The following is a 23,680-nucleotide window of genomic DNA, read 5'->3' on the forward strand; positions in this document are numbered from 1 at the left end:
ACATATTGAATGTCACATTAGCAAAAGAATAATGTCTCAAAATAAGTGTTGTTTTATGTTTTTGATTATTGAATGTTTTGTTATAAAACTTATCTTCAAATTAATACTATTGCATAACTTCTGATTACAACATTTATGAAAACAGTTTACACCTGATGATTAATAAATAAATACTATAATTTTGTGAAATTGTTACAGTCTATCATTTATAAAGTTTTATTAATCTATGTGACATAATCTTAAGGGAGTACAATCTAACATCATAAACACTAATGCATTTATCTTACACGTACGTTGAAGTCTTGAATTATTTAAGCAGTTTTTACAGCTTATGCCACCAGTATCTCGCAACTCAAGTAGTGACTGAGAAACAATGCTTCAACAATGGAAACCCTACACATAAGACAAAACACAAAGTGTTAATAATTAAACATATTGTAGCATTAATTTATTCTAAAATAAGACACATTGTAGTATGTAAAATACAAATATATGGTCAGAAAAAGTATAGATGCAATCATGCAATGTTAATTACAATAATCTACCTTGCCACACAGATTCATTTCATGTGTGGAGTGGGAACACATCACAAAATGTTGATTGCTCGATAGAACTATAGTAGACAAATTCAAAGTAAGAAAACGAGCATATGTAATTTGTATTTGCAATGTCCAATTTTAAACAAATACTAAATAATAATTTTGCAGCTATACAGATCAAAGTTAATAAAGAAATCCAATTGACACAGAGATGGCAAGGTTTAGAACATTAATGGAGGCTAGGGTCTACTACTACGTTAACTAACTTACAAAATCAATAGAATAAAGTGTATAGATAACAAAGGAAAAGACTAAATTATCCTTAGAAAGTCAAGTTAACACCTCACAAACTCACACGTATCAAGAGAGAGTATCTAGAATTTGTTTGTTAGTCAACAAAAATGAAATGTGGCTTAGTTAGTTAGCACCCAAAACCATTTGCTTATTACCTTTAAGAAAGTTTCTCCTCCCTGTATATTCAATTATAAGCAAAATTATTCATTTTCACAATTAATTAATATTTATAGATAGATGGGAGTCGTTCATATGTCCTATTTTAACTAACAAAAATGCTAAAATCGTCGGGCCATATATACGCTATGATCGGGGTTCGATCCCGACGCCTCCATTTATATGTATTAGTCTCACTAATATGCTCTTTAATATTGTGAGAGAATTATTGGTAGATTAATAAATTATGTATTTTCTTTTCTACGTAAAACCACAAAAACTAAATTATTATCTAATGTTAACTAATTTAAAGTTTCTTTTCCATCATCGTCATTCATAATGAACATGACTTCTAAACATATGTATATTATCGCCAATATCAAACAACTCTACTTCACATTTTTATACCCTTAATTTTTTCTAGAATATATATATATATATTTGTATTTGTATCCACAAAGTATCTCATATATATTCGATTAAATATTTTTAATTTTAAAAAAAGTATGATATTTTTAAGACATGTATGATCTACGTGTATCCACATAGCATCGGAATATGATACATATTTAAAAGAAGGGAAATGCTAACAAGTATCCTTAGAGCACTTGTTAACATAACCCTAAAATGAATGTATCCTCAATTTTAGAGTATCAAGATTTGATATAGTTTGTGAGTTTAAAAGTATGTCTTTTTGTTCAATTGAGTAACTGGGGTATATTTGAATATATTTTAAGAAAATGGACATTAAAAAAACCTCAATCGTGTATATCTAAGGTAAAACACCACAATTGAGACAACCAAGCAACATAGCTGGAATCCAAAAAGACTTGAATGGTAAAATATTTATTTTAGTTTAGTTAGAGAAATTTAAAAGTACTTCGACGAAATAATAAGAGATCTCTTTCAACTTTATTAGATGTTTTAGGTTCAAATTCAATCCTAAAAATGTAATGGTGTGAAATCTTTTGAGAGAGAATTAACATCTATTCCCCTAAAAAAATATTAAATCTTACCGATTTAAGATTTTTTTTTTGGTTAACCTTTGAATTTTTAGGAGAAAAAGCCGTAGTAAATCAAAGTTTGACTAAAAGAAAAGTAAAATCTAATTAAGAATTATTCTATATAGAAATTGCCCGAGAATCAGTATTCCTTCCTAGCTGTGAAGCCCCGATACTTCAAAATGGATGACGTACCGTATTCCCTGCGTATCCTGCACCGATACCTGCCCGATACTTCCCGATACGTATCCGGAGAGTATCCAAATATTAAATTTTATTTTTTTAAAAAATAATTATCCGATACTTTCCGATACATCCCGATACGCACGGATACTTGTGTTTTTTTTATATTATTTTGATTTCTGTTTTTTTTTTTGTGTGTGAAAAATAAGAATAAAAACATTATAAACGTTAGTTACTTGTTAGTGTTAACTCTTAGTACTGATGTGTTCTTTTTTTGGATATAGTGATTCTTTTTTGGATCGATATAATATAGCACTAACAAGTTCCTTTTGGATATAGTGTAGCATTGATGTATAACACTGCTGGTGCTCTTTTTGATATATGTTGCGTATGTAATTACCACTCTCTTAATCGTCAATATTATATTTATATTAATGTGCTACGAGCCTGGTTTCTTGTGTTTGTTAAGATACTTACATAATAAAAAAATGATTATAATTATATAATACATTTAATTATATAATTTTTTTTATTAACGTATCCCAGCCGTATTGTATCTTGATTTTTGAAATTTTTCCGTATCGATGCAGTATCGTATCCGTATCGTATCTTGTATCCGGGCTTCACAGCTACCTAGTATAACCATCTCAAAGAAATATAAATAAAAAAATAAAAAAAATTAGAAACATAGAATGTGAATTAGAAAAGCTTCCCTTATCCTTTGCAAACCATTTTTCTTCAGTAAGAAAACACACGACAACACAACATGATAGTGGGAAGTGTTACCTTGAAGCTCAATCTCTCCCATTTCTCATCTTCATCTTTCTCTCTCCGCAAATCTTCTTCTTCCTACCCCTCCAACTTTCCTATCCGCACCCCTTCTAAACCCCATTTTCTCAGTGAGTTTTGACTTTCAGTAACCTCTATTATAACTACCCCTTATAAATTCTGCTAATCTATGCATTTTTTTTTTTACAGAAATTTATGCTTTATCTAGTAATGACATTAAAGTTGGTACCAATATCGAAGTTGATGGTTCACCTATGCGTGTCTTAGGTATTTTTTTTTTTTTTTTAATTAGCAATGTTTGTGATTTTGATTATAATCACTAGTGATTAAAATTGTGTTTTGAATTTTGGCTTTATAGAGTTTCTTCATGTGAAACCTGGAAAAGGTGCCGCATTTGTGAGGACTAAGCTTAAGAATCATCTTACTGGAAATACTGTTGAAAAGACCTTCAGAGCTGGAAGTTCGGTAATGTGCCTTAGTTTTTGTGTATTCTTTTTCTCTATTTACTGTGTCGCATTGGTTAGTGGATTTAGTAGAAGAAGGAATATAAATTTACTTCGAAATTGCTTCGATTATGTTTCTGAAGTCAATTTGATGATTCATTTTTATTAGATTCTTTTTTGGGGCTAGGGGTAGAGGGAGATAAGCTTGATGTAGTCATAGTTGCCTTTTTTTTCCTACTAAGAAAGAAAAAACATGATTGAGTGTCAGTATTATTCAATTGCGGATTGTGGAAAATGGAGGTTTATTCCAATTTTGCTATGCCTTAGTGTTTTAGCGCCGATATTTGACAACATTGGTGAGCATTTGATAAGGGTAATTTTGAATTAAATTGATTTAGGACCAACTCATTGGTGAGTGAGACCTAAATAAAACTACGAGCGAGGTTGGACCTTTTTGCCAACATGTGTGACCTTTATGCTATATATATACTAGTGCCTTTTTGCCGGACTGTGTGACCCTCTTGCTTTGTAAAAACTAATAGAACATAATCTTTTTTCTGGTGGGCCTAAAGTAAGGGCTTTTAATCCCGGGCTTTCATAAAATTTATTTAGTTGCGATTGAGTTTGAGGTGAAATCGTTTATGTTTGGGTTTTTTACTCTGAAATCTAGTTTGCTGTGAAACTTAGTGTTAATTCTTTGACTCAATGTGGAAGTTACTTTTTTACTCTGAAATCTAGTTTGAGGTCAACTATAGTCAAACCGAGTGCCGAAGGCAAAATCAACTTTGCCCGACAATATCCAAAAACCTCTATTTTCCCTAATTGAGGAGTGTAATGAAATTTAATTACAATACCTTCTACCATGAAATGAAACCAGACACGCATTGAGGCTAATTGGAAACCAAACATTTAGATTTCCTTGTCAGTTGCTTGTTCAACCTGTGTTCTACTTCGTTGTTCGTCTCGTAACCGGAAACCCCCTTTTTTATGGGGGTAGCAATTGTGTAACAAGCTTTAGTAATATAGGTGTGGCATGGTTTCCACACATTCACAAATTAGAATTTTACCTGCTGATATTCACTTTGGAGAGAGAATTAATTCTGAATCTGCTTATGTGATAGTATTTAAAACTTGCGTCATACCTGCCTTCATGAGCAAACAACCCGAACCACCCCAATTTTTAGAGGTAGAATGGCAACAGATTTTTGGGCCTAATTGAGATTTGCTGGTGAGTGGATCAATCTGCCGTTTGTTATACAAGTACGATGCAACTTAGTGTGGAGGGTTTTATGCTGTTTGTCTTACAATTTTATGCCTAAACTATAATGCAAGTACACAATAAGAGTATCGGATACTATACATATTCAATACAACGACACGTCGTTTCTTGAAAAATATAGGATACAATATGCTTAGGATACATATATAAATAAATAAATAAAAGTGATGAAAGTTTGAATATGGGTGAAAAAAGTTAAGCGATGATATAAATTGCATCTGTGGCAATTAAGAAGTAGGAATATAGGTATTAAGAGCTGAATGGGTGAATGTGTGATATAAATTGCATTTCTTACAATTAATGAGTGGGAATAATAACATTCAACATAAATTATGTACCTGGGAATAAGATGCGAAGCCAAAAAAAAAGGGTCAGATGTATTGACTGCACGCCAAAGGCATGCTGATGTCGTATCGAGAGCATTTCAAATTTTATTTCTATTTTTTTAAAGGGTCTCCAATACTTCACCGATGCCTGTCAGCGTATCAGAACTCGAGTACGATATGGGAGGATAAATGAACTGGTGCTTAATAAATGACTGTTATGTAATGACTCATAACCCACCCACCCACCCGAAAGAATTTGTTTTTTTGAGGTTTTCTTGTGAATAGCTAAGCTAATCTAACTCATTTATGTGAGTGGTAAGAGTCTTTAGTGATGTTATGGCACATGAATTGCAAAGTATTATAAGAGTCCTGTCTCTATCAATTTGTTGCTTCTAATTTCTTATTGGACTTACCTTTTCTGTTGTTATCTTGTCTGTTCTATTTCCTTTTGACAGATTGATGAAGCTGATATAGTCAAGGAAACAAAACAGTTCACGTATAAAGATGGTGTTCAGTTTGTCTTCATGGACTTGGTATCATCTGGAAACTGGAATCCTTAATTATACATGATCTAATTGTAGATATCAATGTTTTTCGTAAGAATGACTAATTAGTTCCTATCAGTCCTTGATTATAATGAAAAGTTAGCCTAATTAGGTCCAAATTTTCTATTCCAACAATTCTTTTGCTTTCAGTTCATACCCTTTAATTTTTACTTTGTTAATTTTATATTATCAGAGTACATATGAGGAGACTCGTCTGGATGAATCAGATGTTGGGAACAAAACAAAGTGGCTGAAAGAGGGAATGGACTGCAATTTGCTGTTATGGAATGGAAAAGTAACCTTTTCATCTCATAATTTATGACTGTCTTTCACACTATCAAACCTTTATTTTCTAGGCCATTATTGATAGTAATGAATATGAGCTCAAATATTTGAAAACTTTAATTAATTTGATTGTTATATGAGTAAATAAGGGGAAGTAACTAATTGCAATTCAATCTGTCCCAATGGAGGAAAGCATTGATTCATAGTTGCTAATGTATTTTACTAATTTAAAATGTACTGCAAATCCCATAGTTTTCTATTTTATCTTGATGTCTTTGAATTTGTATGGTTGGTTGTCTGAAATGTTGAATGGTACAGTGCTATATTCATGCTTTGGGCTTATATATTTTGATGCAATGTGCTATTTGAGAATATTCCTTTTTCCCAAATGGTGTTTTACTTAGAGTGCTGTCAAATAGTTTCAATGCTTACTCAGCATTGACAAGTACTAGGTGTATTCTTGTAAGAGTTAATGGTTTCAACTTTCAAGTGTGTTTGCAACTTTGTATTTTGAATGCAATACTTGCGTATGCATAGCTTGCTAGGCGCAGGGCTCCTTAAGTGATTAATGCTGTATCCGTTCTTGATGTAATTTTATTTTTAACATAAAATTTAAGGATGGAATCATACTTGTTCACTTTAAAGACAACTAATGAAGCTTTTTCGCTGATTAACATTACGGTGTTTATAAATAAAATTGTTTAGCAACTTGTCTGTGGCAATTTTCAGGTTATTGATGTTGATCTCCCTATAACAGTCAAGCTTAAGGTAGTCGATGTGGTTCCCGTAGTTAAGGGTGACACAGCCCAAGGTGATGCCATTTTCTTATACTGCTAATTTATTTCTGATCAAATTTATATTGTAAGCATTGTAATTGCCAGCCCTTTATGGAATCACAAAAGTTCATTGATACACTAAAATGATAAAGTTATCTGGTTGACAATATTCCCTAAATGCATATTTCATAATTTGGCATTAAAAAACAAGGGAGTGCGAATAGTGCGAATGGGTTTTATCGGCTAATAATTGGTCTTATAAATATAAAAGCTAAAAAAGTACAACCTAGGGTATAAAGCCCCCACCTTGGCAGGATCCAAGAAAGAGACAAATCCACTGTGAATCCATTGTAGGTAACTTTACCTTGCATTTGTAAGTGTCTAACTCGTGACCTCTTAGATATATTGAATGCCAAGAGAGTAGGATCAGTTTGTGTACATCTGTCTTCAGAATAAAAAAAAAATCAATTGTGATACTATTGTGCTTTTTTATTGCCCTTTGTCTTACATTCCCTTGTAGAACTAACTGTATATAGAATATGTTTGATAGGTGGTGGATCAAAGCCAGCAACTCTCGACACTGGTGCTATTGTCAATGTTCCGCTCTTTGTAAATGTAGGCGAGGAAATACTGGTTGATACAAGATCTGGGCAGTACATGAGCCGTGCTTAAGATTTCATATCAAGTTTTTTCGTCAATAGAAGTTCAGAGTATCATGATTTCTTTTGTTCTTTTACAATAACATGTAGCATATGTAATAGTTAACACAGCACAATGACTATGTGCATCAGAACAACGAGTTAAAATTTTGTTGTAACTTTAGTTGTGAAACTGAGGCTCCTGCGGCATTATTCATCATGATTGTGGTGCATGAAATTTTGTCCTCGTCATAATTTTTTTGCAGTCTTCAATGGAATGAACAGAAAGAAAAAGTCAACCATAAAATTTGGGGATAAGTAGCTAATGTTTTCTAGTACGGTTGCTAAGAAATTGTTGTCTTTCAAGAATAAGGATTTAAATATTTCGATTTCCAATGCATTGATTACACTTGTTTTCATAAAAAAGTTACTATTTAAAGGTCTTAAAGAGTGCTCCGGAAGTACTCTTACTGATGACCTCAGGTTAAAGCAAATGATAATAAAAAGCTAGAGAAGGGAAGAAGGAAGGTCTTACATGAGAGGTCAATCATCAAAGCAAATATAGCACTAGCCTTTACACACCTCAGATAAACACAACTCACATCATTGCTAACAACTTGCTAAACTCAACTAGTGTTGGTTCACCTATGAAAAAATCTTAGTTTTCCCATGATTTATTAGACAATTTTAGTTTAAGTTATCATACCACTCATACTTGCACATTATATTTTAATAAAATTAATACCAACATTTATTTATTTTTAAAAATATATAGAACAATTACTGATGTTGTTTGTTGTGTTGTGATCGTGTATTGCTACAAATGCCGAAAACAAACAAAAATTAGGTCGGGTCACATATCAAATCATTTCTTATAAAACGTTATGCAACTGTGACTCGTATGTGCAACATTTGTCTTTCCCAAGATAAAACATACTTCAAAATTAAGAAAAATGTTTGTTAAACACCTCAATAGGTGTACACCTTGAGAGGAGCATTCTCTGCACAAAAGAACCCAACATTCCAACACCTTGAAAAATACTCTTTTTTATAACCAGCAGAAACAACTAATTATATTAAACAAGGTGTACAATGGATACAACACAGAAGAAGAGAAAGGCAAATCCACTCAACTCGCTACAAAAGAGGACCGCTAACACCTAGCGATACAAGCAATGGAATCAACAGAACATTCATTTTATGAACACAATGCTCTACTATCAAATTGGTAGAGTAATGGTTATTGCTTAGGTGAATATCCATTGCATGAAGCATGTCATGAGATTCAAGGGTCTACTATCACTTTGAAAGTTTGATCAAACTATCTTCTTATTATGTTTCTGTTCATACTTATTTTCTGAGCTGAATATTCAAACCAAGCAAGTGGTATCTAATCCAAGAACAATCCTGTTTCCAACAAGCAACCCTGTGTGAGCACAAGCAGAGTCACCATTGTACTCTTATTCAAGGCTAGTTCAAAGCAGTCACTTAGGACATACATTGCCTGCAATCATGGTATTCCAAGACTCCACACCTTTGAAATTCCTTACGCACTAGCAACTCAATATCCATTTCAGCATCATTAAGCCTGTTTGAGTTGACTAATAGTGTGTTTGGAAAAAGTAAGAACCACGATGAAACTGCACGTTATAAGCGAAGCTCCAAACAGTTGCTTTGAAAAATTCATGGTGAACAACCCTCCGGACACGACAAAAGGTCACTCACCGGGTATCCAAATGTTGGCTAACTCCTTTCTGTCAGCTTGCAATTCCTTATTGAGAACAAGTACAACGCCGTGCTTTAGTGCAACACCAAACAAAAAAGAAGCACAAAACACTCTCCCATGTGCATTAAGCTCATTAACCAATACACCAAAAGAAACTCTATCAAGAAATCCTCCATTTGCTTGCAAAAGAAGCAAAGTTGACACTGCCTCATCCACTCTACCCTGACCACAAAGTCCTTCAATCACTTCCTCAAATGCAATTCCCTCAAGAGAATAACCCCACCTAACCATATCATTTAAATTCACCAAAGCCTCATCAAACTTCTCCCCCCTAAACAATGCCTCAACCATCACCTCAACAGTCCTCTTATCAACCACCAAACCCCTTTCTTTCATTTTCTCAAACACTTCACAAGCATCCTCAAGCAACCCTTTTTCCCTCCATGACAACTTACACAAACGCCTCACCAAAGTCCCCATCATCCTCGAATCGACTTCAAATCCAATCCTTACCATTTCTTTATAAACCCCAAATGCTTCCACAGTTTCATTCCACTTTAACAACCCATGTAAAACAGTCTTATAATTAATCAAATCAGCAACACAACCATGCTCTTTCATCATCTTCAAAACACCAACACCCTCCATTTCTCTCCCTTCCCTACTATACCCTTCAATCAATGCATTAAATGTAACCACATCAGGCCTCAATCCAACTCCAACAGCTTCATCAAACAACTCCATCGCTTCGTCCGAACGACCCACTTTACATAATCCATTCATAACAGCACTATAAGAATAAACATCAACACCTATATTTCCTGTCTTCATATCCATCAAAATCTCAACTGCTTCATCAACCCTACCCACATAAGCCAACCCTCTCAACAAACAATTATATGCTTGTACACCAAGCTTCAAACCCTTTCTCTCCAAAAACTCAAAAACCTCCATAGCTTTCTTCACTTTCCCTCTTTTACAAAGGGAATTTATCAAAACGGTTATAGTTGCAGAATCCGGTTCAAACCCATTTTCAAGAACAGTAAAAAGCACTCTTTTTGCTTCTTCAAGTTCATTTTTGCTACAGTGGCACCTTATCATGATAGAGTATGTGCAAGAATCTGGTACAAGATGAAAAGATGACAACTTTGTGAACATTGTTTGACAAAAGTCTGGTTTTTGTGCAATTACTAGAGCCATGAGAAGGTGATTGAAATCTGATATTGTTTGAATTTGAAATTCAGAAGCAGTGTTATCTAGGATTTGTAGTAGCAATTGGGTTTTGTTTTTTGAGGTGGATAATGATGTGATTTTTTGGACAAGGTTTTTGATTTCGGACCTAGTTGTTTTGTCCTGAAAATCAACGAGGTTGTTGTTTGTTGTGTGTTTTGTGGTGGAATTGGTGATAGAGAAAGAGTGTGTGGTTTGAATAAATGGTTTAATTGGATGGAAATTAATGGTTTTGTTATTGTTGGATTTGGTTGTGAAAAATGGGATATTGATTAGTGTATGAGGTTGAAGAATTTGAGAGCATGTAGGAATTGGAGGAGCCATGACTGTGAAGCTCTGAAGGGGAGAAAAGGAAGAGGGTCGATGTTATGACATTTGCCGATATGCTAGCTCTTGGTTTGTCATCAAAAATGGATGTTTAAGTCATTTTCGTCCATCTAATCAATTTATTTATAGATTTTTAAGATTTAAATTTATGATTTTATTTTGATATGAGTATTTAGTGTTTAAATATAGGGTTCATTTATGTTTTTCTATGAATTTTAGATTTGATATTTGAAAATCGATAGTAAACATAACAAAATGATATGAACAAAAAAAATTGTTATTTGAAATTAAGTTAAGGGACAATTGTTTGAATGTTGAGGTAAAACCCTATGAATTTGAATGAAATTCGTGAACTATTGACACCCTTAATTCTAATGGTCCATGGTATGAAAAAATTATTAAATTGACCAAAGTTAGACAAAATTGCTATTTTATGAAGGATTAAGTTAATTAACTCTTGCCATTTTAATATATATAATAAAATAGAGGATTTTCGGCTGACTTTTATTACTCCAATTATATTTTTAAACAAATTTTTCTTTAATAATGTTATATTGTTGATGTTAACAAAAAATATAAGAATGGATATTATATTTGATATATTATCGGTGTGATTGAAAAAGATTAACATGATTTGCTGGTTTTGTACTTTCATTATAATTTAAAAGCCATAAATATCTATACTTATGATTTTAATCAAAATCAAAATTTTATGTAAAACACCGTTTATAATTTACACGCGTTACCGCAATAAAAATGATGGAAAGACTGACACATAAGTGTCCATTTTTCTGCTAGTATAAAATAACTAAAATGTTGATTTACTCTTTTTATATTATGATTTCCTCCTTTTTACATGTAATGGATTGATCGAAGAAAAGTATCTAATATTTTAGTGAATAATAAGAGCAGCAAGAAAATTGTCCTAGTGAGCTTAGTTGTTGATAAGGAAATGCATAATATACGTAAGGTTCGAGGTTCAAACCTCGGCTACCACCAAAAAAAGACCAACAAGAAAATTATAGTGCACTTAACTATGAAGCACAAACTCAGACATATCAACATTTGATAATAATTTGAGACAATGGCATAATTCAGTCTAATTATATGTGTTGATGTTGGATATGATACATATTCGATACCGGGACACGCCTAATACGAAGAGACTATAACTTCACATATAGTGCGGATAGATGGTTCAGTGAACAGCAAAAAATTACAATAGTCTATTTATAAGAACATATAATAGATAGATGATAACATAGATAGTTCTGTGATCAATAAGAGCAACAAATTGATATAGTAGATATTAAAAAATGTTTTCGCATGGCATTTTGATCAGAACCGTAGTGATCTGCTGAAGTTCTTGCAAAACGTAATATCACAAGGATCTGAGACATATTTTCTTCCTGCTCTCATCTTTTTCCTACCAAAAATAGGTTTGAGTAATTTCTTCAAGACCCTGTGAAATCCTAGCCCATGACCATTACCATGATAAGGCCCTTGCATGACCTTATTCACCAGAGGTATTGGAGCCATGCCAATGAGTCGTGACGGTGACCTTTGTGGCCCTGGTTCCGATAGGCTCCGCCTTAGCATGGCTCGGTTTAGCTTCGCGGCATGCACCTCGAAGGAGAGCCTCTCAAATTCATCTAACAGAGTGCTCTTTTCATCTCCGAATCTTCTCTCAATCACAGGCATTTCCTCCACCGATTATTGTTGCAATATCAGTTTCACTAGCTATGTGACAAGTTTATAGTTGAGAATGTGAGATTGGAGGCTTAAAGGGTTACATATTTCTCCATCTTTTTCTCTCAACTTTTGTCTACTTTAAGATTCCAGAGGAGTCATTGTCTAACCCAAGTATCAGACATCTATCTTTAGTGAGGTTGTAACTTATAATCCATTGTAATTAGTACTTAATAAAAGTGACAGTTTATATTTGGTCAAATGTATCTAAAGGTATTTAAGTTTTTCGTTTTTTCTTAAGTGGTCCTTTAAGTTTTAAAAGTTTCAAACAAATCCTTTTAGTTTTTGAATCGTTTCAAACAGATCCTATTGTAGATAACATAGTTGGTAATTACTTCCTTGAACTCATCTTTGGTACCAAATTTGGCTCCTAACACCCACTTAAAATTAGTCATCTTTTTAGGTATGACAAATGGTGGATAATGCTCTTTGTTGCTATCATCTGAATCGTCATCATCATCCTCTAAAAGGACTTGTTTGAAACGATTCAAAAACTAAAAAGACTTGTTTGTGACTTTTGAAACTTAAAAGACTTGTTTGAGACTTTTGAAACTTAAAGGACCACTTTGGGAAAAACGAAAACCTTAAAGGACATTTAGATGCATTTGACCTTTATATTTCCAAGACATAAAATTCTATTTATAGATTCCTTAACCAGTGCCCCGGAGACATCGACTAACAAGACCCATTTATAGATTCCTTAACAAGTTCTCCGAGAGCACCGGTTAACAAAACCCTAATTTATTTGAGCTGTGTAATTACCTAGGTATCTAAATGAAATAAAATAAAATCATCATGTTTTCAAAGTAAATAGTACGATTGCATTTTGCAATTATACATTAGTAAAAGAGAAGCTTTTTTTTTTTTGAAGAAAAATTAGTACAAGAGAAGCTATATACTATTATATGCAACACTTTATTTTTTCCGGCTTGAATGAAAATATGTTTCTTCCTACCATACTTCTTTCTAGGAAGCTTATAAAGAAGTTGATTATATTAAAAAAAATGTAGAATTACAATAAAATATTTCCACTTTATAGAAAAATAGAATTACAAAAGCTTTCTTAATACAAGAGGATATCTCTCAACTCATCAAGCTATAATGGAAAGGTGATTGCTAGAACTTTTTTTTTTTGGTAGTATGATTGCTAGAACTTTATTTCTCACTAGTCACTCTAGGATTGTTTTTCTTGGATGAGATGATGAAACTCCTCTTAAATCCTTAGGAGAAAAATGTGGCTTAGAAAATTTAAGAGGGGTGGTAGATAATCAATGCTTAGATTACAAGACTCTTGTAACTCTCATCTTCACATTGTTTTAGGTTTGAGGTTTGAATGTGTGTGTAGTCTCAAGGTTCAAAGAAGGAATTCAAAGATTTTGGAATGTTCATCCTCCTTTTCCTTGTGTTATAATTATTGTGATGACTTGAATATGGTCCATTACAAATTAAGGAGGGAAAGCAAGCACATTAAAATAAGCTTAATGAATGTTTGGTTCTCATGTAACAAGAGTTGATTTTGAAGTGATTTATGTTTTAATACATTCGTGTAAAAATGAATTGAACAATAACTCTAATGCTAAAAGTTAGCTGTAGAGAAAAAAAATTCAATTTCTAACTTCATACTAAAATAAATTCAAAAAGCAAAATTAATTCTATTGGAGAATTTTCAAACATGTCAAAATCAAATCTACATATCTAAAATCAATCTTGCATCCATAAAAAGTAGAACCAAACATACATTTAATTATTTGATTTCATTCTTGCATAGAATAGGTGCATGTTTTTTTTTATTAGTCTCCCCCAGTGCCGAAGCTAGAGTAATTTTCACGTGAAGTCCAAATATAAAGAATTCTTTTGAAGCAAAGTTGGTATTTTTTTAAACTTATATATTAAACTTATGGGTTGAAATGTTAAATCTTTTTAAAATTACACTTCAAGGAGTCAAATATATTCATTATTGACTATGCACCAAATAGACTAACAATTTCTTCTTAAATGTAAACAACTAAACTATTTGCAATAAACTCATCATCTATTCTACATAAAATTTTTATTATTGAAAATGTTTTCTCTGTAGTTGTTAAAGAACTGAAAATAAGACGAATAAGTTTATTAATGAGGCAATAGCTTTTTAATTTTTTTTTGTTTATATTAATTTTTCTCAAAGAAGTTAATTTCGGATGGCTAAATTTATTTGAGCGATGCTAATTCAATATTTTAAATAATCATCAACTATATAGTTTCATTCCTACATATTATTTCAATCCCTCTCATTTTAATATGTACATGGTTGATTCATGTGTCACTTTGCTTGAAGTGAAGTTAGACAGTAATTGCTCCTAGAACATCCATCGTTAGCTATAGAGACTGGTCACATTAGCCATCCTCTAAATGTTGGATATATAAGAGATGACCATATGTCAAATAACTTAAGATTTTAGGTAGAGATTACTCAATAGGTGATAAAGCAATAGACCTCTAAGATTACTCAATAGACCTCTAAGATTGTAATCTGCGATAAATTTCGTGCGATCAGACATTACAATCCGATAAATCCAAAAAACTTTCTAGCAATGTGAGGGGCCGATAAAGCAACCATGCATCATGAAGCCCAAAAGAAAAGGCCCATTCTACACAAACTCGACCAGATTCGTCTTTCGTTTACCAGTTCTTCATTTCCATTTTCCGCGAAAGAGTGTGTTTCTCTGTAGAAGCAGACTCAGCTTCAAGTCTTCTTTGTTTTCTCCTTCTCCAAATCAAATCCTAATTCACAAATTCTTCACAATCCAAAATCCCACGAATTTCTTGATTTCTGATCCCTAAAACTCAATTCCTTCCTCACCTTCATTTTCCGTTTTTTCATCAATTTTCTCACTTCAACGCAACCCAGCAATTTTCTCCCCCAAAAGGGTTTCTCTTGATTTCATTGTTTCTTAATTTGCCTCTTCCGCATGTAATTTTCTTGATCAAATTCAAAGGTGTGGTTTTTAAACGTGTTGGAGCTAAATCATAATGGGAAAACACACGTTACTGATACTATTATTGTTTTCCTTAATTCTGTTTCATGGGTCTCATGCTTCCTTTCTTAAAGACCTAAGAAAATTGATTGATTCAACAAAGGTGAGTTTTTTTTATTTATTAATTTTCCTTTATTTGAAAATTTTCATTTTTTAGAGTAAACTACCAAATTCATTTCTGACTTTGTATTTGTATTACATTCTTAATTAAGTTCCTAAGGTTATGAATAGTTCAAAAATGACATGAATTCTATCAAAGTTTACTCATTTTAGTCATTCTAAGAGTTGAAGGGACTATATTGATAATAAGCGGTTAAATATAGCGACCAATTGATAGTATGTGATCAAAATATAAGGACCTAATTGATGTAAGTTAGATAAATATATGGACCAATTCGAGAGTTTAGTAGAGTCGGAGACTTGTTGGAGATATTCATAATCTCTGGACCTATCTAAGATTGCCCTACAAAGTCATATACTAATTTGATGGTTTATTTTATTATTACTATTTTGCTTACTATGGTTGAATCAAGTTAGTTCTGGTTTTTAGGATTCTCTGATACCAGAAGAGAAGAAATTAGATCCAAATAAGACTGCTGGTGAAGAGAAAAAGAATGATGTTAATATTCCACCCGTTCCGACACCACAACCTTTACCTAAGGTGGAGAATAACAATGGTGAAAATCAGAAGGAGACGAATAATAAAATTACTAATACACCTCCACCTGTTCCGGCTACTGCACCTCCCCCTCCTGTTCTGGTTACTGCACCCCCTCCTCCTGTTCCTGCTACTGCTCCACCTCCTTTACCCAAAAAGGATGAAGGAAAGGGTCAGGTAGAAGAGAAGGGTAAAAATGAGGGGATTAAACTTGCACATTCTACAACTAATGACACTTGTGAAGGACTGCATACATGCAGAGACGATGGGGACATGGTTGCCTGCATTTCCAAAATGGGTAATCAACTTTGCTTTAATCAGCTATTTGTTTGTTTATGTTAAAATATCTTTATATTATGTTACTATTATCATTAAATATCTTTAGATCATTTTTTCTAGTCTTAGAGTGTATCTTAGAGTATCTTCTAAGATTAGTTTCTATATTACTTAGGGGCTGTTTGCATTGACCTAGTTAGGGCTTATTTACTGACACAAGTGTTTATAGAGCTGTTTGGAAGGGAATTTCATAAGAGCTTATGAGCTCCCATAAACTGTTTTTTGTAAGGTTACCAACAAGCTTATGATTTCCCATAAGCTAAACTCAAAAACACGAACCTGCAATAAGTTTAGAGAACCCAAAACTCGCCTTATTATAATGATTTGTTTTCTGATTTTTCTATTTACTTAGGATTAGATATAGGAGTCTTGTATCCCTATTAATAGGTACTAATGTTTAGTCTTTTGTATAAAGTTAGTGTCAAGTCCATATCTAGTTATTGTTAATAGTGTTAAAAGCTTATTTCTCTCCTCCTTTTATCTAAAATACATAAAATTCAACATATTTAATGTAAACGAATCTACTTGAGAATACCCAAACATGTAGAAAATTATCAAAATCTGGTTTAGGTTTCACAATCGTGGATCTGAACATGCAATGACTTATAGTATATGAATATATATTCAAAATGGGTATTCAGTTTTGCTTTAATAATTAGTGGTTTGTTTGTTTATGTGTTAGTTTTTGTTATTACTTTTAATGAAGTCGTGTTAGGAAACTTTAATCTCTAATGAAAACTTGAAGTAAAATTAGTGTAAAATTCTCAGCCTAATCTTTTGGTTACATTTTTCAGCTCTAGTTTAACATACTTCATACCATTTTAAAATTTAATAAAATATCTATAATATCTTTGCATGATGTTAGAGTATTATATCATTAGATTAGTTTCCAATCTTAGAATATCAACTTTGGTAAGTATCCATATTACTTAGTTATTATGATGGTTTGTTTTTTTATTTCTCTATTTACTTAGGATTAGGTAGGAGTTATTATCTCTATTAATAGAGACTGATGTTTAGTCTTTTGTATAAAGTTACTCAGCTATTATCAATAGTTCTTATTATTTATCTCCTCCTTTTCTTTAAAAATAATAACATCAACATGTAGAGAAATTATCAAAAATCTAGTTTAGATTTCAGAAACGTGGATCCGAACATCTGATAAGTTGTAGTAGTCTAGTAGATGAATATATAATCTGAAATGAAATCCCAATATAGAAAAGCCAAGGAAAAATTGCTTATACGAAAATGTTTGATTAGTTCAAGAAGATCATATTAATTCCTTAAGCTTTGGAGGGTCTGGAATTCTTGTGAGATGACGTTTTGCAAATTAGTAAAGCCAAGATAGCTCAATGTTCCGATTTAGATTAAACAGCTACGAGAAATTAAGCGCAGTTAAAAAGTAAATGCTTCCATGAAGTTACTTACGACATGAAAATACTATTGATTGAAAGATAACTCTTCGTAGAATTTTTTATTATTATTTTTTGCAGAATTTTTTGCCTATAAAGTATACATCTTTTATAAAAAAAAAAAAAAAAAAGTGGCTCATTGTTGCTAAACAGGAAATACTTTTTTAGAAACAATCAATAATTCCTTTTATGTGTTGGAGCTAGTTCAGGATTAGTGGGTGCTAGAAATTAAGTGTGAGAAAATGCAAGAGTCAAAAAGAAAGCGGGTGAAAATGTTCTCTCAGAGATTTCTGAGTGAGCAATGTTGTCAAATATTGTATCAAAACATCCTTACTCTAATCATTAAATGAGTTGCAAATTTTCATATTTATTTATCCAATTTACTCCCAATATATCTTGGTATAGTTGGGTGAAGGTCAATTATACCTTGGGTTTCTACAATCCCGAATGTTTTGAAACTTAACTGAAATGATTAAACTACCAAAATTTATGAGTGGAGGGAAGATTTTTCTTGTTTTAAGAAATAAAATAATTACTTATGAGGCGAACACTAAACTTCTGTATGGGCTAGCTTCTAGTTCATCTACTGAACCAATTAATGTGATGATCCAGCTTGCCACTATTATGTTGTATGGGCTACCACTATTATGTTGTATCGATATTCACGTGTCCTGATCAGCATTTCAAGAAGCAAAGCATGCAATGCTGCTTATTAACAAGAGATTCCTTTTGTACCTATGTTTTTATGAGCGTATTAGTATCTTAGCAATTTGTAGCTAATATTTAGTTGTGTGCGCCGTTTAATTGAAATATAAATACAAAATAAATTAATGTATTTATATTTCAACGTAGGAAATACTGACAACTAATTGCTGACATACCCTGCAAAAAGGAAGGGTGCTGGAAAAGCCTCCTAATTGATATAACAAAAACATCGGGTCAATTATTCAGTTCTGTTGTACTACTTTTATTCGTAAGAGTCAAATATGAACTCATCTGTATTTATATTTCTTGTGAACATTACCAGATTCCAAAAACTTTGTTGTTCTTCTTCAAAATAGAGGGGGTGGCACCATCAAAGTGAAGCTTCGCAGTGATCTTGAAAGTAACCTTGGCGATATAGTAGTTGACAAAAATAAAACAGAAAAGGTATTGGTCATTTTATGTTACGCTGACTTTTATTTCCTTTACCTGATGATATTATTCTTGGATGGACGTCTCATTTCTTCTTCATACCCTTCACACTTCAAAGTGAAGCAAAAGCTTCTGAGATGCAACACTGTCTAAAATAATTGTTTATTTTGTTAGACAGAGAAAAGAAAACTCAGCATTATTTTGGATAAAAAAACATCATCTCTTCAAAATTATCAGCAAATATCAAGCTTTAGATGACTTTTTATTTTTTATTTTTTTGAAGAAGCCAAATTAGCCCACCAAAACTGGCAGCGGATTTAGATGACTAATAGACCAACCCCACTAGACCAACCCAAGTGGGTTTAGCTTTAGATGACCAATAGCCGGTCGTTGAACGATTTTATCATTTCTAGGACTCAGTGAGGTAGAAATTTCAGAATCTTACAATTCATATGTGTGTGGACGGAAAGAAATATAACAAAGTATGTTATGACAGATAATGGAAAAGACACTGATGCCCGTTTCTCCGTTTATATTAGGATAAGGAAGATTTTGGACTAGGAGAATAGGAATAGAGGAGAAATTCTATAACTTCTTACCATTCTATCTTTTCATATTATTTTGATATCTAATATCTATAAAACTGACACAATTTGATTTTAGTTCAATAATTTTTAGATTCATTTTTAGTCCCTAGATTTAGCAAAAATATCATGTTTATAATCCCTCGCTAGGGATTTTTTTTTTTTGAAATAAGTCCCTCACTAGGGATTAAAAGCACACAATTTTCTAATTTATTTTTTAAGCAAAAGAAAATATAATAAATAAACAGGAAGTACACAAAGCTGGGGGGGAACACAATTTTGTAATTTGTAATTTGTAGGAACTAAAAATGAATCAATTTTTTTTGAGGTACTTAAATCAAATTTGACAGCTTTAATCCTTTATAAAACCCTTGTTGCTCATTGTTGGCATTGGCAGGGGAAACAAAATGTTCATTAGATCTCATTCAAATTTTCTCCATTTTAGAAAGAAGGACGCTGAAAGTATTGTGTTCCTAGGGAACTCATCATTCCATTTCTTTTCCTTCTTTCAACTACTATAATGATATAATCTATCTGAACTACTTAATCAATGCTGTAGTGTGTTGTCACAGCCCCATCCCAATTCAAGTTGTTCGATGTGTCACATTATTGCACTCTGGCCACTCTACTGTGCAACCCATTTTTTGAATTTTCCATCCCTGTGTTTGGGTGATTTTAGTCTGAATCATTATTGCACTCTGGCCACTCTACTGTGCAACCCATTTTTTGAATTTTCCATCCCTATGTCTTTGGGTGATTTTAGTCTGAATCATTACCAAATCGAGCTCGCCTTTGATCGGTAAGTAATGGCCTTTTTGCTTAGGAACCATGTGTAATAACCATTAGATATATATTCATATTTATTAAATGGTCAAGTTGAAGCAAAGGTAACTTGCTATCATATTAGTCTCTAGTGTCTGTGAAACTTGTAACATACTCCCTGAACAAAAAGTTAGTTTGGAACAACAAATATGAAGATGATGAAGACAACATTGATGATAGGGATGAATTGATTCCAATGGCACATTCGATCCTGATTACAATGTAAATGTGGATGTAGGCACTGCTACTGGAGTTAGTCAGTGAAAACCCATCATGCCAAGTAACGTAGCTCTTAGGAGGTTAGGAATCAAGCATTGAGACAAACCCAAGTTATACAATGAGCAGCCACATTGAACACCACCGCGGATCTTGTTAGTGGTGAATATGTCTTACATGTTGCTAGCTTCCTCCATCCTTTTAGTTCGATTCCTCCCATTCTGTCACTCTAATACATCCCCATCTCCTTCAAAATTATCCCTGTGAATTCTTTAGCAAAATCAATTCCACCCGACCTCCTTAATATTGTTGATTCTTTCTAAAACGTAAACTTTTCTGCGTAACTTGAAATGGATATCAAAAGCTTTTTACATTCCTAACGCTGGCATCATAAGCATGACAGTGAAGTAGTAGTGCACACTCTGAGTGGCAGCATCTCTGCAATGTCAATGCCTGGTTAGGGACTTATGTGATGCACAAGGATATCGTTGCTACACACATCCTAATTTAAATTAGTAATTGTTTAAAAAATAATATCATATTCATATGAAATCCACCCTTTCTGGTTTTCTTGATTTCTGGTGTTTTTTCATTGGAAACGTTATGGGATTTCATATTTTGAGACACCGCATTTTGGTGATCTCTGTTCTGACAAACAAAAACATCCATAAAAACATCCATTTTTGTTTTAGTTCACAACCTCTGTTCTGCCAAATTTCTTTTACTTGTATTTACTGTGAAAAGGACTATCTGGTCGAGCTTGTGTGCTCTGTTTGGTTACATGTCAGATTTGCAATTGGCTTACTGCTTTTACAATATTGTTTTTCAGGTCACCATCAAACAAATTAAAAGTGAAAGTACCGAACTGACTTTGGATGCTGGAAAAGGAGATTGTGTGCTTCACGTAACCGTGGTTACTCCCGTACCTGAAGCGAGTTTTTTTCTGCGCCTTCCTTCATTTGACAAGATTTTAACGCCGGTAAACGGTGCCTATTTCCTCATATTCACAGTAATAGTCTTTGCAGTTACATGGGCTTGTTGCTGCATATTCAAGAAGAAACCGCGCGATGAGATCCCATATCAAGAGCTCGAAATGGCATTGCCCGAGTCTGCTTCAGCTACCGTTGTGGAATCTGCTGAAGGATGGGATCAAGGATGGGACGATGATTGGGACGACAATGTAGCGGTGAAATCACCAGTAGTGCGCCATGCAGGAAGTATCTCGGCAAATGGCCTTACTTCTAGATCTTCAAACAAAGATGGATGGGAAGATAACTGGGATGATTAGTTATCAAAGGGAAAAAGAAATAAGGGAAAGAGATATTACCTTCAAAACTGGGGAATGAAAAGATGGAAAAAAGCAAACTTTGTTGGGGAGGGATGTGACAAATGTAGCTCTGCTAGGGCTTAATGTATGCCCTAGCAAAGAGACAGCATAAAAGATGAGAAAAGTGTGATAGTTTAACACATTTGATTGATAATCTTCAACGTGTAATAGTGAAAGCCCTGCTTCAAAAGAGGGACAAAGGAAACTGTAAATGAAATATAGAAGCTAAAGTTTTTCCAATTTTTGGCTTATGAAATCCATTTACATATTTGTTATACTGTGACACAAACTCTAAACTGCTTTTAAAATCCACTTTTTATCATATCATAGAACCGTTTTTGGGTATATATGAAGAAAAAAAGCTTAGGATGATTTTATAGTTAACTTTGCAACAATAGTATTGGCTTCTGGGTAATGCTATTGTAAAGACGTTGTAGATGTTGAGAATATCTTTTGTTTTGACATATGTATGTATAAAGCATTTAACTATGATAGAGGGGTATATTTCCAGTAAATTTTTATGAAACGTTCAATACTAATTTGTAGATTTGTCTACAAAACACATGAAAGATACTAACAAAAGTTCCCTTCCCCTAACGAGTCATTAGGATCTAACTTGTCTAAATTTTGTTTTAGAGAAAAAAGAAAATACAATTAAATTTTAAAATTGAAATTCGGCATCTCAAGTCATTGTGATATCGTACAACATTATTTTAGTATCAAATGATACCTTTTTTACTATTAAGAAAATGTGACAAAAATTCATTCAAAATAAATAAAAGAAAAAAAGGTATCATTTAAAAGCATAAGCATGTTTGGTGCTTAGTCCCCCCTGAGCATTAAAAAAAAGAACACATGCATGTATGTCACTCATGGCTCTTTTTCATCTTACCTGCGCATGCTAAGGCAATAGTAATAGACACCCAATAATTATTATGGTTCCATACAAATAATAATTAATAAACTCTTGTAAATCAAGCCAGAGTGGATTTCTTCAAATTTTGATGCACAATGTTCCACTTTTCCATCATATTGCCATGTACATGCTCATTGAGGCAACGGGTTTGGTGTCATTGTGTCTCCACTAAAGTAGCCATAAGATGTGAATGTGGGATCAAATATTATTTTAATAGCTCATTTTGAATTTGTGACCAAGATATGCATAACTTTTGTGTCACACTTCATGCTAACAATCATTTAACTAAGTAATGGTTATTAAGATTTTGTTAAGTTAGATTATTTGAATAGTATCTAAATTAAATCTTTAGTATAAATAATCTTTGATCAAATTTCATTCGTCTTTTGACCGAACTTGTTAACGATCAATTACTAATACTATTTCTTTTAAATTCTTCAAAAAAAAATACTATTTCTTTTAAAGAATGTATTGATAAAATTAGACATTACAAGTTTTTTTTTTCTTCTACTGTTGGCAAATCTTATACTTTGAATAGTTTTATTGATTTTAGTTTGTTTGCCTTTTTCAAAAACTACAAAACATTATAAAACAGAATTCTAAGTAATTTAGACACAATTCCTCGACAAAAAAAAAGTAATCTAGACACATTTTATCAACAACAAAAAAAAACTAATTTAGACACATTAAATCATTCACTTTCATCCATCGTGTAGTCAACATTTATCTATACTCTTTCACTCAACAAAATGTCCCACCAACTAAATAATTAGTTAACACCATTTTTGCTTAAAGTAAAATCAATAAATTCTTAGCTTATAAGTAGGCTAAGTCAAATGTTGGTAACCATATTTTTCAATAGTGATAGTGATGTTTAGCTAACTGAGTTATCTAGATATTCTTATCATTTACTGTTTTGTATGTAGACATTTTTTTTTTGGTAGACACATGTAAACATTATTATCATCTTAG

At 32.6% G+C, this 23,680-nt stretch overlaps 3 protein-coding genes across 3 annotated transcripts; 2 read left to right on the plus strand and 1 right to left on the minus strand.

Annotated features, from left to right (window-relative positions):
- The first annotated feature begins 2,855 nt into the window (after positions 1-2,855).
- LOC11427259 (elongation factor P) lies at positions 2,856-7,474 on the plus strand. The gene is made up of 7 exons (XM_003623574.4): positions 2,856-3,072; positions 3,152-3,229; positions 3,321-3,427; positions 5,466-5,543; positions 5,749-5,850; positions 6,570-6,651; positions 7,167-7,474. The coding sequence occupies exons 1-7, from the start codon at positions 2,940-2,942 to the stop codon at positions 7,286-7,288; spliced, it is 702 nt and encodes a 233-aa protein (XP_003623622.1). The 5' UTR covers positions 2,856-2,939; the 3' UTR covers positions 7,289-7,474.
- Positions 7,475-8,971: 1,497 nt separating this feature from the next.
- On the minus strand, positions 8,972-10,081 carry LOC11435843 (pentatricopeptide repeat-containing protein At1g62680, mitochondrial). The gene has a single exon (XM_024769486.2). It carries the CDS (start codon positions 10,079-10,081, stop codon positions 8,972-8,974), a length of 1,110 nt encoding a protein of 369 aa, XP_024625254.2.
- Positions 10,082-14,928: 4,847 nt separating this feature from the next.
- LOC11435845 (uncharacterized) lies at positions 14,929-22,075 on the plus strand. Its single transcript, XM_003623577.4, has 4 exons — positions 14,929-15,406; positions 15,854-16,259; positions 18,737-18,858; positions 21,295-22,075. The coding sequence occupies exons 1-4, from the start codon at positions 15,299-15,301 to the stop codon at positions 21,751-21,753; spliced, it is 1,095 nt and encodes a 364-aa protein (XP_003623625.1). The 5' UTR covers positions 14,929-15,298; the 3' UTR covers positions 21,754-22,075.
- The last annotated feature ends 1,605 nt before the right edge of the window (positions 22,076-23,680 follow it).

This window comes from Medicago truncatula, chromosome 7 (genome assembly GCF_003473485.1).
Source record: "Medicago truncatula cultivar Jemalong A17 chromosome 7, MtrunA17r5.0-ANR, whole genome shotgun sequence".
Taxonomy (NCBI): Eukaryota; Viridiplantae; Streptophyta; class Magnoliopsida; order Fabales; family Fabaceae; genus Medicago; species Medicago truncatula.

What these genes read in the sequence shown, in the direction of transcription:
- LOC11427259 (XM_003623574.4), top strand. Translation starts at nt 2,940, where the DNA reads ATGATAGTGGGAAGTGTTACCTTGAAGCTCAATCTCTCCCATTTCTCA. An exon ending in AGTTTGTCTTCATGGACTTG is followed by an intron (nt 5,544 to 5,748) that starts GTATCATCTGGA and finishes TTATATTATCAG; the next exon opens with AGTACATATGAGGAGACTCG. An exon ending in TAAGGGTGACACAGCCCAAG is followed by an intron (nt 6,652 to 7,166) that starts GTGATGCCATTT and finishes TATGTTTGATAG; the next exon opens with GTGGTGGATCAAAGCCAGCA.
- LOC11435843 (XM_024769486.2), bottom strand. Translation starts at nt 10,081, where the DNA reads ATGATAAGGTGCCACTGTAGCAAAAATGAACTTGAAGAAGCAAAAAGA.
- LOC11435845 (XM_003623577.4), top strand. Translation starts at nt 15,299, where the DNA reads ATGGGAAAACACACGTTACTGATACTATTATTGTTTTCCTTAATTCTG. An exon ending in TGCCTGCATTTCCAAAATGG is followed by an intron (nt 16,260 to 18,736) that starts GTAATCAACTTT and finishes GAACATTACCAG; the next exon opens with ATTCCAAAAACTTTGTTGTT. An exon ending in ACAAAAATAAAACAGAAAAG is followed by an intron (nt 18,859 to 21,294) that starts GTATTGGTCATT and finishes ATTGTTTTTCAG; the next exon opens with GTCACCATCAAACAAATTAA.